Raw genomic sequence first — 19204 nt, forward strand, 5'->3', positions numbered from 1 at the left:
GCTTCAAACACCTACTTGATCATTTCCCTGTCCATTCCTAACAGAGAAGTCTGACTACTAATTCACAGCAATGAAGAAGGAAAATAGAGAGGAAGAGGAAGAGGGGTAGGGGACATCAAGCAGATGGGAACTTCCTCAGTTTTCTGCACGCACATAGAGACTGACCTGCATCGGTAGCCATTTCCTTCCTCCCTTCCCGTGGTAACAGAAATCCTCCTGTTTCCTTCCCCTACCACCTCAGTGAACTCTCTTCTCTTGCTCTCTATTGACTCCTTTTCATAAGCATTTCAACATAATCAAATTACTTGAACTGTTAAAAATCTTCCCTGACATTCCCATCTGCTTTCAGCTACTGGCCCACCTTCTTTCTCCTTTCAAACAACCATCTCAAAGGAATCACGTTCACACACTGTCTCAATTTCCTCTCCTCCAATTTACTCAACCTTTGCAATCCAGCTTCTTTCCCTTTACCTCCACTGAAATGGTTCTTACCAAGAAGATTAAAAACCATTAACTAAATCTTTTAGTGGATTCTTTCCAGTTCTTATAAGGTGAAAAACGTACCAAGTTAATATTTGATGCCAAAATATCTTTGTTTGAGAAAATTTCTTGAGACTTCTATTTAGTTAGAAAGTGAAACCTGAGGCCCATGAAAGACATCGATCAAGAAAGCAAAAGGTTCAAGCTGCTCTAAAGGAGAGAAGAAGAATTTGGTATTTGTTTTTGTTGTTTGTTTAAGCAGACGGGAAGAGAATAGTGTCAGAAAGGGCAGGTGGACAGGATGGGAGACAACAAGAGAGCAGACGGTGACGTGGCAATAAAGGGCCATTGAGAAAATCCCGTAGGCAACACAGCCATTGATAAAATATAGATATGAATACTTGTTAGTTTTTCATGAACCTCCCTCCATGTGGCTTCAAGCCACTAAGATATAGCCCCCCCACACACACACACACATATACACATCCTTAATCTCCTCCTCAGCTCTTCTGCTGAAGAATTTGGCCTCCCATGCACCTACGGTCACCTAATCTATGACATAGGAGGCAAGAATATACAATGGAGAAAAGACAGTCTCTTCAATAAGTGGTGCTGGGAAAACTGGACAGCTACTTGTAAAAGAATGAAATTAGAACACTCCCTAACACCATACACAAAAATAAACTCAAAATGGATTCAACACCTAAATGTAAGGCCAGACACTATAAAACTCTTAGAGGAAAACATAGGCAGAACACTCTTTGACATAAATCACAGCAAGACCTTTTTTGACCCACCTCCTAGAATAATGAAAACAAAAACAAAAATAAACAAATGGGACCTAATGAAACTTCAAAGCTTTTGCACTGCAAAGGAAACCGTAAATAAGATGAAAAGACAGCCCTCAGAATGGGAGAAAATATTTGCAAATGAAGCAACTGACAAGGGACTAATATCCAAAATATACAAACAGCTCATGCAGCTCAACATCAAAAAAACAAACAACCCCATCAAAAAATGGGCAGAAGACCTAAATAGACATTTCTCCAAATAAGACAATACAGATGGCCAAGAGGCACATGAAAAGATACTCAACATCACTAATTATTAGAGAAATGCAAATCAAAACTACAATGAGGTATCACCTCACACCAGTCAGAATGGTCATCATCAAAAAATCTACAAACAATAAATGCTGGAAAGGGTATGGAGAAAAGGGAACCCTCCTACACTGTTGGTGGGAATGTAAATTGATACAGCCACTATGGATAACAGTATGGAAGTTCCTTAACAAACTAAAAATAGAACTACCATACGACCCAGCAATCCCACTACTGGGCATATACCCGGAGAAAACCATAATTCAAAAAGATACATGCACCCCAATGTTCAGCGCAGCACTATTTACAATAGCCAGGACATGCAAGCAACCTAAATGTCCATCAACAGAGGAATGGATAAAGAAGATGTGGCACATATATACAATGGAATATTACTCAGCCATAAGAAGGAATGAAATAGTGCCATTTGTAGAGACGTGGATAGAACTAGAGACTGTCATACAGAGTGAAGTAAGTCAGAAAGAGAAAAACAAGTATTGTATAATATCACTTATACGTGGAGTCTAGAAAAATGGTGCAGATGACTTATTGGCAGCAAAGCAGAAATAGAGACATAGATGTAGAGAACAAACATATGGATACCAAGGGGGGGAAGGCGGGGGTGGGATGAACTGGGAGATTGGGATTGACATATATACAGTATTGATACTGTGTATAAAGTAGATAACTAATGAGAACCTATTGTATAGCACAGGGAACTCTATTCAGTGCTCTGTGGTGACCTAAATGGGAAGGAAATCCAAAAAGGAGGGGATATACGTTTACGTATAGCTGATTCACTTTGCTGTACAGAAGAAACTAACACAACATTGTAAAGCAACTCTACTCCAATAAAAAAAATTTTTTTTAAACTCATCAAACTGAAAAAAAAAAAAGAATTTGGCCTTTATGACAGGCTGCTTTGGGGGTTTTTCCTTCCCCAGAACTTTACAGTAGTCTAATCATACCACATCAATGGTGGGAGAAGCTCCAGTATTTTTTCTGGCAGCATTTACCAGTGTCTGTTCACTGACCAAAGTCCACAGTTGTTTAAGTTTGACTGTTAATGCAGAAGCTCTGCCAGAAAGCAAGGAAGTGATAAAAGATTGATGGAAACATGTAAAAAGGATGCAGGAGCTGGCTCGAAGGGGCTCACACTGTCCAAACTTCGGCAATTTCAGTATCAGAAAGAATAATGATGGTAATAGATAGTAATGCATTGAATAGAATAAATGAATCCACAAGTCTGTAGTAACACCCAAGATACAGACAGACAGACAGACAGACAAACAATAGAAGGAAGAGAGAAAAGGGAGTGAGAAAGAGGAAGCCTGTTTATTACAGAGGAATGCTACATTGAGAATAAACAAGGATCAAAAGAATTTAAAAGTCACCATTTTCCAAGCCTATGTAGTCATTGTTTCAAGCAAAGATCATCAATTAATGCTTAAACTAATGGGTGAAAGATACTGAAGAATACTATAACACAATATCATAGTACCACGCCACAGTTACCTTTAAAAGGTAGAACTCTAGTGGACCCACTTTATCAAACAATCCAACTTATAGCATCACCAGTAATGAGACAAACTGACATGCTGTGCCTCTGGTGTCATTCAAGAGGTGGACATAACATTTCTTACGTAGTATCCTTTCCAAAAATGGTGAACCTAAATCTAACAGTGAAGAATCAATAAGAAAATCCAGATTGTGAGATGTTCTAGACATCTGACATGACCCTTCAAAAATATCTATGTCATGATAGATGAGAAAAAGTAAGAGGATGCTTCTAGATTAAAGGAAACTAAAGGAAATGTGTGATCCTGGAAAGGATCTATAATTAAAAAAAAAAAAACATGAAAGACATTACCAGGGCAAACAGGGATATTTTAATGCACACATTTTTATTAGGTAATATATGGAGTTAAATTTCCTGGGTAAGATAATTTCATTGTTGCTATTTAGAAGAAGACCCTTGTTCCTAGGAGGTATATTTTGAGTTTATTGGGGCAAACTATCATCATGCCTGAAATAACTTTTAAATGACTGAGGTAAAACCGTGTGCCATGTTCTGAATATTCGTGTCCCTCCAAAATTCACAAGTTGAAACCTTAATGCCCCGTGTGATGATATTAGGAGGTGGGACCATTGGGAAGTGATAGGTTATGAAGATGGAGCCCTTATAGATGGAATTAGTGCTCTTATAAAAGAGACCTCAGAGAGCTCCCTAGCCCCTTCCACCATGTGAAGACACAACAAGAAGTCTACAGCCTGGGAGTGGGCCCTCACCCACCCAAGCTGGTACCCTGATCTCAGACTCCCAGCCTCCAGAACTGTGAGAAATAAGTTTCTGTTGTTTATAAGCTACCCAGGAAGCAAAATATTAACAATTGCTGAATCTGGGTGGAGGGTATATATTCACTGCACTTGTCTTTCCATTTTCAAATTTCTGTAGGTTTGATATTTTTCAAAATAAAAAGTTCAAGGAGAAAAAAAACAATACTCATTTCTCTTCCTGTGTTCCCCAACTCAATGTATGTTACTGCCTTAATACACTCAATCGATCAACGAGTTCTGCGCACCATCACTCCCACATCTCTCCACTAACCTCTGCTGTGCAGGCAGGCCATTGTACCAGCCCTTTAGTGGCCTCTCCGCCTCCTTTCGGTCCTGCTCCCACCTCCACCCCCCCGAACCATTTCAAAAACTACAGCCTTAGTGATCATTTCCAAAATGTCAATCCCATCATGTCATTCCCATGATTAAAACATGTCAGGGGCTCCGTACAGTCCCCCAATATCTGCCTCTTTATTTATTTGTGTGTGTGTGTGTGTGTGTGTGTGTGTGTGTGTGTGTATCACTTCTTCTTTATCCATTCATCTATTGATGTAGGTTGCTTCCACATATTGACTATTATAAATAATGCTGAAATGAACCTAAGGGTGTATACATTTTTTTTCAATTTTATTTTATTTATTTTTTATACAACAGGTTCTTACTAGCTATCTATTTCATACATATTAGTGTATATATGTCAATCCCAATCTCCCAATTCATCCCACCACCACCACCACCACCCACTTCCCCCCTTGGTGTCCATACATTTGTTCTCTACATCTGTGTCTCTATTTCTGCCTTGCAAACCTGTTCATCTGTACCATTTTTCTAGATTCCACATACATGCGTTAATATACGATATTTGTTTTTCTCTTTCTGACTTACTTCACTCTGTATGACAGTCTCTAGGTCCACCCACGTCTCTACAAATGACCCAATTTCGTTCCTTTTTATGGCTGAGTAATACTCCATTGTATATATGTACCACATCTTCTTTATCTGTCCGTCTCTTTGTCCGTCTCTTTAACACAGCTCTCTAAGGCCCTCTAGATGGTTCTGGCTTGATGCTCCAGCCTTATCTTTCCTTCCTTTCCCCTTTGCAGATGAGTTTTCTGACTTCTTCAAAAAGCATCATACTGCTTCTGCTCAAGCAAACTTTGTACTTCCCATCCTCTTTCTAGAAAACTACTCTCCCAAGCCCCATTTACCTGCCTGAGTGATGCCCTTCTGTCAGATGGCAGCCTGGATGTTTCTTCCTCCAGGAAGCCTCCCCGGAGTCCCCTCCCCAATGTGAGCTATGTGTTCCCCCAACATTGCTCTCTCCTCAGAGCACTGAGTGATTACACAATAACTCCAAGTTTATTTGTCAATATAGCTCTCCGTGAGGGAAGGTCTGGGTCTAGGCAGTTTTCAACTTCCAAAGGGTAAACATTCAATAAATATCTGTTGTAAGAATCAGTAAATGAATGAATGTATTGTTAATATTCTCATCTATATTGTAGAAGTGGTGCTCATCTGTTTTACCAATAATAGCCAGGTTGGGGAGGGGGTCAGAGTAGTGAACAATGGTCAAGTTATAGAATCATACTGTGTAAAATAATGTTGGAAGATGAGAAATAAATTTGAGTAAAGTTTAACATTGTTCACTAAGAGAAAAGAGACAAAAATGGAAATCAGACCACTTTGGGTGATGTTCTGGTTTTGCCAACAACTCAAATGGACAAATCCCGTCATCTGGATTTTTGTTTCCTCACCTGAGAAATAAAGGCAACAATGCCTCTCTATAGTCTCTCTCTTAATGCTAAAGTTCAATGAAAGGAAGGGGATGGAGAAAACTACTTCATAGAGAGACAAAGTATGTATAAAAGGTGCGCTTTTAAATTCAGCTTCATTAGACCATACATTTAGAAAATAGTAGCACCGAGTCTTTAGGCTATTAAGATATACTGACACTTTAATAACATTTACCTTTGCATTGAATTATGGTATAGATAAGGAGTCCACAAAGCCATTTGCCATACCTTACCCTGCTACAAGCACAGTTCTATTTTTCCATAATTGAGACCTTGACACACAAGGTCTCAATTATGGAAAATACACACATTTTTCATTTTAGAATATGATTATGCACTGTTCTGCAATTTTCTTTTTTTCACTGAACAGTAAATCTTGGCAATCTTATGTCTTCCTTATTCTTTTTAATAGCTGAGTAGTAGAAGTAGACCATAATTAATTTATCCATTAATTTATTGATGAATATTTGGGGTGTTTTAAATACTCCATTTTATTGACAATATTACAATGAATATTTTTATACAAATTTTATTTCTGTACCTGTCATAATTTATTTAGGATAGCTTGTAGAATTGGAATTGCTGGTTCAAAAAGTATGCATTTGATACATTTTACATTTGATATATTCCAGAAAATTGCCTACCAAAAAAGCCTTCACAATTTACAATTTTAGTAATAGTGTTCATTTCCCTGATTCTTCGCCAACAGTAAACATTATTGATCTTTTTAATCTTTGCCAAGTTGATGAATGAAAAAGGATGTCTTCTTTTTTGATTAAAGTTTCAAATCCAATTCCTAGTGAGTTGGAGTATATTTTCACATGATTAGCAGCTATTTATGTGGCACTCTTCCTCGAATGCACAAAATAAAATATGTAATATATATTATATGTAAAATACACTGTATGTAAAATAAAGCTACATGTGATATGTGTACATGCATATATGGGTAGAAATGAATGAAAAATACACTAGAAGTATGCAACATTAAGAGTAGTTACCCAAGGTACTGTAGTTGCTAAGGGTAAGCCATGGTAAGAGGAGACTTTCATGTGTAACTTTGATTTTGTACAATGAAAATAATGTATTCCTTCTTTTTCTTTTAATAATAAAAGAACTCTGGGCTTCCCTGGTGGCGCAGTGGTTGAGAGTCCGCCTGCCAATGCAGGGGACACGGGTTCATGCCCCGGTCTGGGAAGATCCCACATGCCGCGGAGCGGCTGGGTGCGTGAGCCATGGCCGCTGGGCCTGTGCGTCCGGAGCCTGTGCTCCGCAACGGGAGAGGCCACAACAGTGAGAGGCCCGCGTACCGCAAAAAATAATAATAATAATAAAAGAACACTTAAATAAATAGGAATCATAAAAATTGTATATGACTGACTGCACCCCTTTTTTCTGTTTGCTTCTCCTCCCTCAACTTCCAGGAAATAAACCTGCTTCTTTATTTATGGTATGGACTCCAGTTGTTTCTCTACCCCCTTGAAGGATTCCCCTAAGATCCCGTCTTAGACACTCTGCTCTTTCCTCAAGATAATCTCATTTGCACCCAGGGTCGCCATGCTCTGGGGTCTCACACCGATTTCTCTCTGCCAGCCTGATCCTTCTACATGGCTCTACTTGGAGTTAATCAGAGCATCTGCAATTAGAGAAAGAAAAGAACACACAGGAGCTATGAAGAGAGAAAACAGGAACAGGATAAGGTGCTAACCCAGCCTGGGTAGTGAGAGAAGACTTTCTGGGATGGTGGTATTTAAACATGAAGTATGAGTGAGGAGCTGCCTGGAGATTGGGGGGAGGGAAGCGGGAATATTCCAACATGAGGCACCAGCATTTGATAGGTCCTAAAACAGGAATACTGTTAAAGTATTCAAGTAACTAAAATTCCACCAGCATGAACAATTTGGGTAATGTGCCAGTGTCAGATAATTTTGTGACTGACTTGTTGGAACCATATATCCAGACTGAATACCGGTGGCGACGGGAGGGGGCCTTGAAGGAGGAGGTAAGGATTCCCTTGGAAGAAATAGATGTTCCCATTCTTTACAGCCCTAGGAAAGCGGAGAGATGGGTCTTAGACTAAAGTAAAGGAAAATATTTTCTGGTATCTCTGGGGCCAATAATCAGTTTGGCCTCCAGGCTCTAAGGAATGAGCAGTCTGGTATATTTCCAGGGGGATTAAGGCGCTGAAAGTAGCCCCTTGGCCGTATAAATGTGGCCAGAAGTGAGGAAGGGGAACAAGTTAGAAGGATACCAAGAGAAAGGTCTGACACAGCCTTATCCAATAGGACTTTCTGTGATGAGGAAAATCTTCTGTTATCTGCACTGTCCGATGTGATGCCTACAAGCTACATGAGCTCCTGAATACTCTAGATGTGGCCGGTGCTTGTGAGTAACTGAATTTTTTATTTTATTAAATTCTAACTTTATTTCATTTTAACTTAAATAGCCACATGTGGCCCATGGCCACCATATTGGACAGATCTGGAGGAAGACCAGTGTGACAACCTGGCCTCAGGGGTGTTGAGAGAATTAGGGAGGGAGAACATGGGAGGCGATGGAGTAGAGGAAAACCGTGTCCCTGGAAGTCCTCAGCAGAGAATGCTGGCGCCCAGAGAATCAATATCTCACAAGATGCTTATCTATAACATGGCGGTAAGACGTGACGAGGGAAGAAAAGACCCAAGGGATTCGTGTCTGAGCAAGCATGAGGCAGAGCTTCAGGCAAAGGTCAGAAATCAACAAGAGACAATTCAGAGGATTCCTATTTCTAGCAACAAAGTTGGTGGGGTCTCGTCTCATCATTGGGTGTGCTATACTTGTCAACACAGGACAAACGTGAAATCAAAATGGCACAAATTATAGTTCTCCAGTTGTCTTTCTTCATGTTGCTTTTTTTTGGTACGCGGGCCTCTCACTGCCGTGGCCTCTCCCATTGCGGAGCACAGGCTCCGGACGCGCAGGCTCAGCGGCCATGGCTCACGGGCCCAGCCGCTCCGCGGCATGTGGGATCTTCCCGGACCGGGGCACGAACCCGTGTCCCCTGCGTCGGCAGGCGGACTCTCAACCTCTGCGCCACCAGGGAAGCCCCATGTTCCTTTTTTAATTTTCAGGAAATTACAAAGGTAGGCTGTGCCCTAGGTCTAAAGGTCTGGCTAAGTTGATATACTACAAATGAATAGCAATAGGCATCTTTGCTTTCTTTCTTTCTCGTTTATGACCAGTTTCTTGGTTGCCTTCTCTGCTTCAGTCCTGGCCAAAGCTTAAGGTTAAAATATCTGTCCCCCAAAAGCACTCTTCACCACCCTCTCTGACCAAGATTAATTTTTATAAGCACCTGTTATGAAAGCACACAGAAAAATTAGAAAAGGCATGAAGCCGTTAGAACTTGTCACAAAATTTAGCACAAAGGCAGCAGTGTTCAGGAAGACCGATTTTTCGTATGTGTTGACAAAGAACTTCACTTGCTTGTGCTTTGGTGATGGCATCGTTTGTTAACCTCACGCATGAATTCTAGCAACTCGGACAAAACCACCAAAAATTCCTCTGTCGTTTCCAGTTGTGCCAGCTGCAGGGCTGTTGGATTTGTCTTCATGCTATCACCTTAGTGCTGAGGAGGGGTGCCTGCAGGGTTCACTGATTTTCTACTGCCATCCAAAATAGGTTTTTTGGATTCCACTAAGGGAGTTGGGGCGAGAAGTGCTCTGCCCTGCTGCCTTTGTTCAGCAGGTGATGGATTGACTGAGATTGCTGAATGCACTCTGCACTATGGAATAAAGTTATAGATTAAGCTTTACCTGTTTACTTTCTCTCAAGCCTCCACTGAATGCCTTTAGAAAGGAAAAAATAATAATAAAAAAGCAATGAGTTATTCCTATCTTTCCCTTTTATTCTTCCACCCTTCTCGGCATTGATTTTATTGTAGGAAGTGTTGATTATTTGCTGATGGTGCATTAATTCCAAGTTACCAAGGCACAGTGCCTGTGTGCTACTCACTGGACATGCTCGTTTTGTTAATGAAGTCCTTATCCTATTGGATTCCTATTCCTTAGAGCAAATCTCAAAGGGAGATTGCCTGGTGGCCACTGGTAGCCATGCCATACAATGGGCTGGGAAGTTGGCAATCTACCCCAGAACCCTGGCTCTGCCCCATGGGACAACTCAATTAAATATCTTTGAGCTTTATTCTCCTTATGTGTAAATGGGAAATAAAAATATCTGCCCTGCCTACATTTCAGGCTGGTGAGAGGATCAAATAACACGATACCTACAGAAGTGTTTTATAAAATCTTACTGAACTTCAAAGATATTAAATTTTTATTCATCATTTTTACCTCCACTGATTTCTAGAAAGAGTTTTAGTTCAGTTACAATAGAAGGTACATAGGCAGTTGGACCATTAAAGCAAAGATAAAAGAGCAAGGATCATATAATGAAAACAGAAGATAATTGTTCCAGAAAAATCTATGTTAAGAATAGTTGTATCAGTTGAACTCTGAATTTAGCTTTGAACTTCCTGGCAGCTAAGGCGAAACACAAAACACCATTAGGCACACGACTTTCCTTAATCTATGAGATAAGTATGCTGGTTTATTAGGAGAGATGGAAATTTTCCTACCATTCACTCTAAGGATTGTGGGTGAGACTGTTTTCTGGGCACACACCTGCCTACACTTTCCAGATGGCCTTGCAATTGGGACGGGAACCTGGCCCACAAAACCTTTCCCCATGTGCTCCTTCATGCTCTTTCCCCATGACTAGCTTGACATATGGCCATTGTGGAAGGAGGAAGATGGAAGGAGCCTGGGGACCAGAATCCCTACTTGGAGCTGCCTGCCTATTAGAAATATCTGCTCTCTATATGAGCAAGAAATAAGTCTTTATCATGAATGTGCTATTATATATTTTATACAGTTTGCACACCCTATAAAAATAAAGATTTTCTAATTTTGGAACTTTATTGGATTCCATAATATACAGTTTTTAACTATCAGTCTTATCTTAAAAATGTATTTTTTAAATGACCTTCATGGGCTGTCTCATATTTTGACAGAGGCAAACAAAATCTAACAGTTCTGAGGAAAGGGAATGAAACAAAGATGGGTGATTTTATTTATGTGTTTGGAATGGTGATGTCTGGGGTAGAAAAGAAAGAAGCAAGAGGTAAGAATAGTTCTGGAACATGAGCCATAGCCAGGAAGGCCTGTCCATTTGGGTAACTTAATAGTGAAGATACAGTAAGCAATGAGAAGGCGGGTCCCTAATGAACTGGGAGAATCCTGACAGTTCGGAAAGAAGAATAAATAATGGAAAGGTGGGAATCTGATTGTCTGTATATTTTTTTTCAATCTCATAGCCTTTTAATAGATTAGCCCCACCTCACTTTAAAAATACAGACCAACACTGTCACCACCAAGCGGGTTCCTCATTTCTCCTTCTCATCCCTGGGAGAGGTAAGGATGGAAGGGGTGGGGCAGGAGGTCTTGGGTTTTTTTTGGGGGGGGGTAATATGATTTATTTAATTGTAAATGTATGTAATTAAATTTTTTGTAACAGTTACTGACTGTATTCCCTTAGAGTCTAGCCTGCCCAGCAGGGCATCAGAACTCTCAGGTTGTCCTGTTGGTACAAGGAAGCGTTGTTCATAGGCCCTACTGTAGACAGGAATCTTGGGAATTTTATAAACACAATCAAGCATGAAGATATCATACATTCTGTGGATTTAATCATTTATTACACCTTAAGCACAATTTTCAGACCTGCAAAAGTGCCTTCTGAATTTCTCTGGTCTTTTTAGATTGTCAGCACAAGTGTGTTGTGTTTAGATTCCATTCAGCTCCCCAAGACAAGTTTGTTCAGAGAACCTTCCCCTAACATCTCTGGGGACTTCCTGTTAGGATTTTTATTCTTCCTTTCTCACACTGAACTGTCCTGGCCCTTCCTACTTTAAGCAGAAATAGTTCACCTTTTACATGCGGTTTAGGAGATTTCATTTCAAGCTATTTAACCTAAAGATTTAGTAGGACTTCGGCAAACAGCAGCATGGAGTAGACAGGGTAGGGCCAGGCCATGGCTCTGGGCCAGAAAGAATGTACCAGGGGGTGATACAGACACAGTTGCTGACAGAGGCAGGTCAGGACCCAGTCCAGTGAGTCCAGCAGTATAGGCAAACTAGATACAGGCCAAATAGGCAACAAGGCTTCCAAGATCAAAGAGCAGACTGTCCTGACATGAAGTGGTCAACGATGGAGAAATAAAGAAAAGAAATATTCAGGAACCTACATAGCCACAGTCTTGGAAGAAAGTCAGTATACATCAAGTCTCAATGCGGCTTTTCCAAAATTCCATTTCCCTTGGACCATAATTTCTATTGCTCAGAATTCCTATAAAATTAGCAAATCACAGCCATCCTTCCTCACACAGTAACTGACTTCTGAAGTATCTAAGAAAATGTAAAATATGTTTGACATTAAAACAATATGAATATCCAGAGACCACATCATTTCTCTAAGCGTTACAAGTGCTACAGGAAAGTTTAAGTAACAAGCATTTTACAATGCTATGAATAATACAAGTTTCATTCCCTGCGAGCTGATATATGACTTTTTGGGCACCATCACTTGAAAGAAAAAGAAATCCACAAGTTACTTTTCTAGTACTTCTATCCAGATAACTTCTTTGTTCTAAAGAAGAGGATCAAGACATCACTTAAAATCTTTCACATGCTAATAGAATATGAAGACATGGAAAGACGATGCTTTTGTACTCTCCTATGTGAATTTGTGTCTTTGCAACACATTGCTTCCATTTCCTACCCCAATTAAAAGGAATGTAAAAGCATAGTTGTGTTATTCAAAGCTTAATTTTTTTTTAGGAAATGCATGAGTTAAAATTAAGAGAATGTTAAAGACCATATTGTTCAACCTCTACTCACTGAACATATAATACCTATGTTAATTGAGCACTTTTTCTGTGTCAAGCACTCTTTCGAGTGCTTTCCGGATAATACCCCATTTAATGCTCACAACAACCCTATTATTCGCACGTTAGAAACAAAGGAAACTGAGGCTCAGAGAGATTAAGCAATTTGCACAAAGTCTCATTGTCGGTGGCAAAACTGGGACTCAAATCCAAGAAGTCTGACCCCTGACTCTTATACACTAAGTATAAGACTGACTCATATACCATCATGCAATAAACATAAGCATTACTCACTTCATTCCTAAATGTTACTACTAAGATTTATATGGTAGGTAATATCTCATTTGGAAACATATGTGAAACATTGACTACAGGAAGACTCAGCTTCCCATTTTTCAATAAAGCATTGCTACTGCTATTTAAGGACATGGACTTTACCTACTGTCTGAAAACTCTTCAACCCCAAATAAGCAATCTGAGTACAAAAAACAAAATAGGAGATGAAAGGATCCAGTGCCAGAATCGTGGCATTCCAAGAGCATGTCTTTAGTGACTGGACTACAAATCACTGACTTTGGGGTTCTGTGTTGCAGGACAGCCCCTGAGGGCAATTTTTCTTTTCACAACAATCTACACCTGTGGCCTGTGGGCCCAACGCTCATGGCAGATGGAAGAGAGTCCACAGAAATCATCTAGTATATGATTCTTCTCTAGGTGTCCATGCTGTGTGTGGAAACCGTGTTGTCTCAAGGGCCTAACTTTTATTCCCGGTTGTACATTTGCCATTGGATCGTTCCATTCTGTCTGTTGAATCTGGTAAAAATCGATGGACTTCATTTTTTCTTGAAGTATGCCTGCAAAGCTCAATTTTTTTTTTTTAATTACATTTTAAAAAAAGATTGTAATTAGATTGTCTAGGTTCATGCAAGCCCTGAATAGCAATTTCTTTCTCCCTTTTGGTCCATCAGTGGTACCTGCTGTTCCAACTGGTTAATTTCAAAATAAGTGATCCAGCCTTTGAAACATTTAAAGTTAAAAATATATATATCTTGAGATCCAATTTTCCTATTTCACTTGGGTTCACTCCAGACTAATTGGTAATTTGAAAAGAACACCACCCCTAACCTTTTATAGCAGTTTCACTTTCTAACACATTGACTTTATACAGTTGACCCTCCTAATAGACCCTAGCGTTCAACTTTGTGTTCTTAACACCAGAAAAAAACTGCCACATTTCTGTTCATTCCAGAGTCAAAGCTGTCCTAGTCTGCTGTTACGTTTTTCTGAATGTCCTCAAGCTGTCAAAATGTTTGCTATGTCTATCAAACTATGCCAAATTCATTTGGGGCATTGGACATGAGCATCACTAAAATCTTTCAGACAAATGGGTTTGGATGAACTGCAAATACATGAAGATTAAAATGAGAAAAGTGTAGGGCAGAGCATGTCTTTGCTACTAAATATGATAGATTCTATTAAAAAGAAATGATTGATACTATTGGGACATTCTCAACACAGGTAAAATTTAACTTGTTATGCAAAACAGGGTATAGTAGAGTATTTCAGTGGTTAGCAACTCTTTTTTTTTTGGATAGGTAAAGATTAAAATTTGTGCCAACTACAGACCAATATAACGGTGAGATTTCATCATGCTTTATTAATTGCAAGGTGGTATTCCCAAACATTGTATGTCTGTTTCAAATTAATATGACACTCTCAAGCATCCCAGAGGACATTCTGAAGCCCTGAGATCATATTTTAGCAACTGTAATGCAGCAGGAAGGATGGAGGCTCATGTCTACCTAAATTCCACAGCACGGAAGAGCACTTCTTCCTATCAGCATGAGAAGCTAAGAATCATTTTGATATATGCTGTTCATTAGGCATAGCTGCAGAATTCAAAATTAAGATAGAGAGAAGGAACTTATTCATTTACAGTTAAAATTCCTATGGTAATTAAAATTTTTTAAATTTTGTTTTCATTGGTATTGCTCCAATATTTGCAAAAAGAGTGGCAGACTGGTCCCTCCCATGGGATCTGGGACAATAAAGTGCCACAATCTGCTTTGAAAAGGAGCTGCGTCGCTGGGGTGAGGCAGGGGAGAATGTTTGCATACCGGGAAGTGGCTATTTGCATTTCCAGAGGGATACTTCCATGTTACCTGCAAGGACAGTTATTATTGGGAGTCACCCTAGAGATCTGGCTTCCCCCTGTCACCGTCGTAACTTTCTGTTTTCCAAAAATATGTTGATCTCTAAGAAAAAAATTTGTCCAAGAATTCATTTTCCTTCCTGGAGGGTAATGATATTCAACAGCAGCAATTTCATACTAAATAATATTATTTGTCCCGAAGAACTGAGGGATAAAGTTACTCTGGTGTTAAATCCAGGTCTGACCAATTCTTTTCAGTTCCCTGTTTTAACCATTAAGCATATTAAAAAAAAAAAAGAACTTTTAAGAGAAAATCTGTTTCATCCTGGTCTCCTTCATGAGCAACTCAAAGTCTCCAGGAAATAAGATTAACGCTTACCTCAAAGGCTCTTTGTATTTGGACAAAGTCGCCCAGGCTGAGTTGGTTTTCAAGCAGGGCTATGCAGGCATCTTCCTCTGCAGTTTCACCTTGTGAAATTCTCTCTGGGTTCTCTGGCCCGGGCTGGGATCCTTTGTTCAACTCAAGTGTAGCATTCTGGCAACTCATGATGGCTTTACCTCTTTTTAACAGCCGTCATTTTAAGAGCAGTCAACTCTCTAAGTATTTTTCTTTTTCTTTTTCTTTTCCTTCAACAGGTGCCTTTGAAAAGAAACAACTTAGCAATCGAATTCCAGAATCAAAGTACATTTCAAGGTACTCAATTAGGAGGCAAAAAGTTCAAGCCCAGAGGTAGGGAATGAAAGCTCCCAACCCCCACACTTCCTTAATTCCGCAGTTTATTTTCAAAACCCACTGTTGAATTGTTTTAAAACATCCCCTCCTTATACTCTGTTTAACCTGGCTTGACTTTAAAAAGTGCAAAAGCTTCCCCTGTGTTTATAGAAACTGACACAGAATGCAACATCTAATACTCATTTTAAATGCATTAGAAAAGCAATTTCTCAAAATCTCTTTGGCTAACCTTGCTTCTATTCACATGTTGTGGTTTTAAAGTCCATTTTCTTGTGTGGAGGCGTGAGGTAACACAGCTGCAAGGTTTCCGCCCCAGTGAAGCGCTTGCCTCTGAAGGCCACCTTCCCAGCAATGTGGCCTTGTTTGTTTCAGCCCTCCCTGCTGCCTTTGTGTGCTTCCTGGCAACCAACATAAAGCCCTTCACCTCCCCAACTAATGAATGACCTGAAGGTTGGAATATACAATGTAAACATTGGGGCTTTTTTAAAGGACAATTCAGCGCACTCATTTTTTATTAAATTTCAGCCCTGCATTATTTAATGACAACTTTTATAAATACATTTTCTATGAAGCATGTTATGTATTATGAAACAAGATGATTAGCCAAAGAAAAGAGCAATGAATTTAGGAATGTTACATTTTCCATATAAAAAAATGTTTCATTCTTATTTAATAAGAATCCATTCCTATATTCTCTTTGTCTTAGTTTCTATGTATATAAAATGGGGATGGTTTAGCATAGGCTTCCAATTCATTGAAAGACGTGGTGGGGGGGAACACAGCATAACATAATATGATAAACCTTATAATAAAACTACTTACAGTACCATCACTGGTTCAGCTAATATTAATGAAAAGGAAGGAAAAAGGAGAAAGTTAATATTTTGTTTTAGTATTTACCATATGCCAGGCACTACACTAAGCACTTTGTAATTCCTTATCTTGCTAAAGCTTCACAATAACCCTGCAAGGCAGACAAGACCACTCTTCCCACTTTACAGATGAAGAAGCAACATAAAGGCCAAAGGCCATGCAGTCAGTAAGGCGTGGAAAACGACAGAGTGGCTCTGCCTTCGGAGCCTGTCCTTTAGATGGAGGCCATCTCTGCACTTTATTTTCATCTCTGTAAAACTGAAAAGTTGTCACTAGATATTCTCTAAGTTCTTTTTCCTACAATTTCATTCAATGAGCTAGTGTTCACAGGCACGTGGTGGTACAAAGCACACTCCCTACAACACAGAGATGCAAGTATCCCAAGGCTTTCCTGGACCAGTTTTGGAAAAAAAAATGAAATATCATTCATGCAGCCATTAATTCATCAATTTCTCTGTCCATCATTCATTCCAAAATCCATTTACGAAGGACCTGGTGCCTACTCGTGAGGGGTTTACAGTCTTATAGGAGCTGTTACCTGTCTAGTTCATCTTTCATGCCAATCCCAACCTCTTGCTGTCTATAGTGCTGTGTTGAGAAGAATCGTGAAGTTATATGTAGGCTCAGAGGAAAAGAGTGGCATTATAAATTACGGATGTGTATCATGGGGACAGAAGGGCTGAGGGAAGCATATTTACCACAAATTTGCCTTTCCTGGTTTAGTCCTTCATGTAAATTAGAAAAACAACGTTAAGCCCTAATATGATAAATTTCCCTAAATCATCTCACATAAGGATAAAATTTGTCTTCTTACCATCCTAATTAGTAAATTAATAATAGTTTAGTTCAGCCACATCAGTCCTATAAATGTCTGTAAAATGTTTTATGGTGATATGTTGAGGAGTTGGGCTTAAATAACAGACACTAACGAGGGAAGGAAGAGGAAACAGAAAAAGTATTCTGTGAAGCTGCACAGGGAGAGGTAGGCATCCCACTGGATGACGATGCAAAATTCTCTAATTATTCTAAGACAGTCAAACTGCCTGGACTACTTAGTTTTCATAAAGATGCAGCTCTAAATGTTTTCATTAGTCAAAACAGGAGAGTATAATGAACAGCTAACAAATTACTGTAGAAGTTAATTAACTGACGCAGTTTTCTTTCGGTAAAATCGTGGCATGAGAAATCATTCTTGATCATAAAATCTTCGATGGCTTTCACCTTCTTTGTAACTGTGTGGTTAATTTTCAGGTTAAATTTCCACTGCTCTGAAAAGTCCACAACTAGCCTCTTGCCGATACTGAAATTTTCCTTCTTGCCTGCCATGAATCAATTATCAGTTTGTGAAAATCTGCCACGTGCCCAGTGCCATCCTAGGCTCTGTGGGGAACGGTGCACTGATGAAGACAGTCTGTGCTCTCAAAAAGTGGAAGGTTCAGGACTTCCCTCGTGGCACAGTAGTTAAGAATCAGCCTGCCAATGCAGGGGACACGGGTTCAAGCCCTGGTCCAGGAAGATCCCACATGCCGCGGAGCAACTAAACCCGTGCGCCACAACTACTGAACCCACGTGCCACAACTACTGAAGCCCACACGCCTAGAGCCCGTGCTCCACAACAAGAGAAGCCACCGCAATGAGAAGCCTGTGTGCCACAACAAAGAGTAGCCCCCTCTCGCCGCAACTAGAGAAAACCCGCACACAGCAATGAAGACCCAACACAGCCAAAAATAAATGACTAAATAAATAAATAAATAAAAATTTTTTTTAAAAAGTGTAAGGTTCAGTCTGGAGAGAAAGCTGACTGACTGACGGACACTTGCTCTCTTCTCCGGTAGGGACCAGCCAACAGCTTCTAGCATAGCGGAGCACTCGGCACCCAAAAGGACAATGCAAGCAGATACATCCACTAGCTTTTGCTTTTCTTGGAACCTTGGGACTGAATCATTCTCCCCCACTGAACAGACACTCCCATACGTGTCCTTGTCACAACTCCCAGTCTACCCCCAAATCCCTGCGCTCTTCCTCCCCCGAAATTCATCCGCACCAACACAAATGCAGGCCCTGTCTTTCCTCTTAATTTCCCTTCCCTTTTGTTCGTCCTCCTGTCACCCCGGACCTGTTCTTACTAACATTCTTAATCTTTGCCTAGAATTCTCCCACCACCTCCTTCCTATAATAGAAAGCCACTTCCCCTTATAAACCCCATTTCCCACCAAACCATTTCAAGCTGAAGCTCCTCCTTGCCCAGGCTCCGTCCCTCAGGGTCAGTGGAAAGGTGTCTTCTCACGGTCTCTTCGCTTCTTGAACCCACACCTTCCCAACATGGTCCCAGTGGCCAAACACCCCTACAGCCCTCCCCTTTCAGCCCCCAGCTCACTTTAAACATCACCTGCTCCCAGAGCCTGAAAGCACCAGCCCAGCCTTTGGCACCTTTATTTTTTAATAGATCTTTATTGGAGTATAATTGCTTCGCAATACCGTGTTAGTTTCTGTTGCACAACAAAGCGAATCACCCATATGTATACATATGTCCGCATACCGTACCTCCCTCTTGAGCCTCCCTCCCACCCTCCCTGTCCCACCTTTCTAGGTGGTCACAAAGCACGGAGCTGATCTCCCTCTGCTATGCAGCTGCTTCCCACCAGCCAATTATTTTACATTCGGTAGTGTACCTTTTAAGCCCTCAATAAATACTAGTTTCTTTCCTTCCTTGTTCCGGATCCTCCTGGTTCAAATTAATTCCTCCTTCCACTCTGCAACCACAGCATCGTGTTTACACTTTCACTACAGCAGTTTTTCTTTCTGCCTTGCAATATAA

The 19204-nt window shown here is 40.2% G+C and overlaps 1 protein-coding gene across 1 annotated transcript in view; it reads right to left on the reverse strand.

Moving 5' to 3' along the window:
• The window catches only part of WDR49 (WD repeat domain 49), a 135344-nt gene extending 116654 nt beyond the window's left edge, over positions 1-18690 (reverse strand). The window contains 1 exon segment of the mRNA XM_033855200.2: positions 15160-18690. Coding sequence (XP_033711091.1) covers positions 15160-15327 — 168 coding nt within the window. The 5' untranslated portion in view covers positions 15328-18690.
• Positions 18691-19204: the final 514 nt, after the last annotated feature.

This window comes from Tursiops truncatus, chromosome 4, assembly GCF_011762595.2.
Source record: "Tursiops truncatus isolate mTurTru1 chromosome 4, mTurTru1.mat.Y, whole genome shotgun sequence".
Classification (NCBI taxonomy): domain Eukaryota; kingdom Metazoa; phylum Chordata; class Mammalia; order Artiodactyla; family Delphinidae; genus Tursiops; species Tursiops truncatus.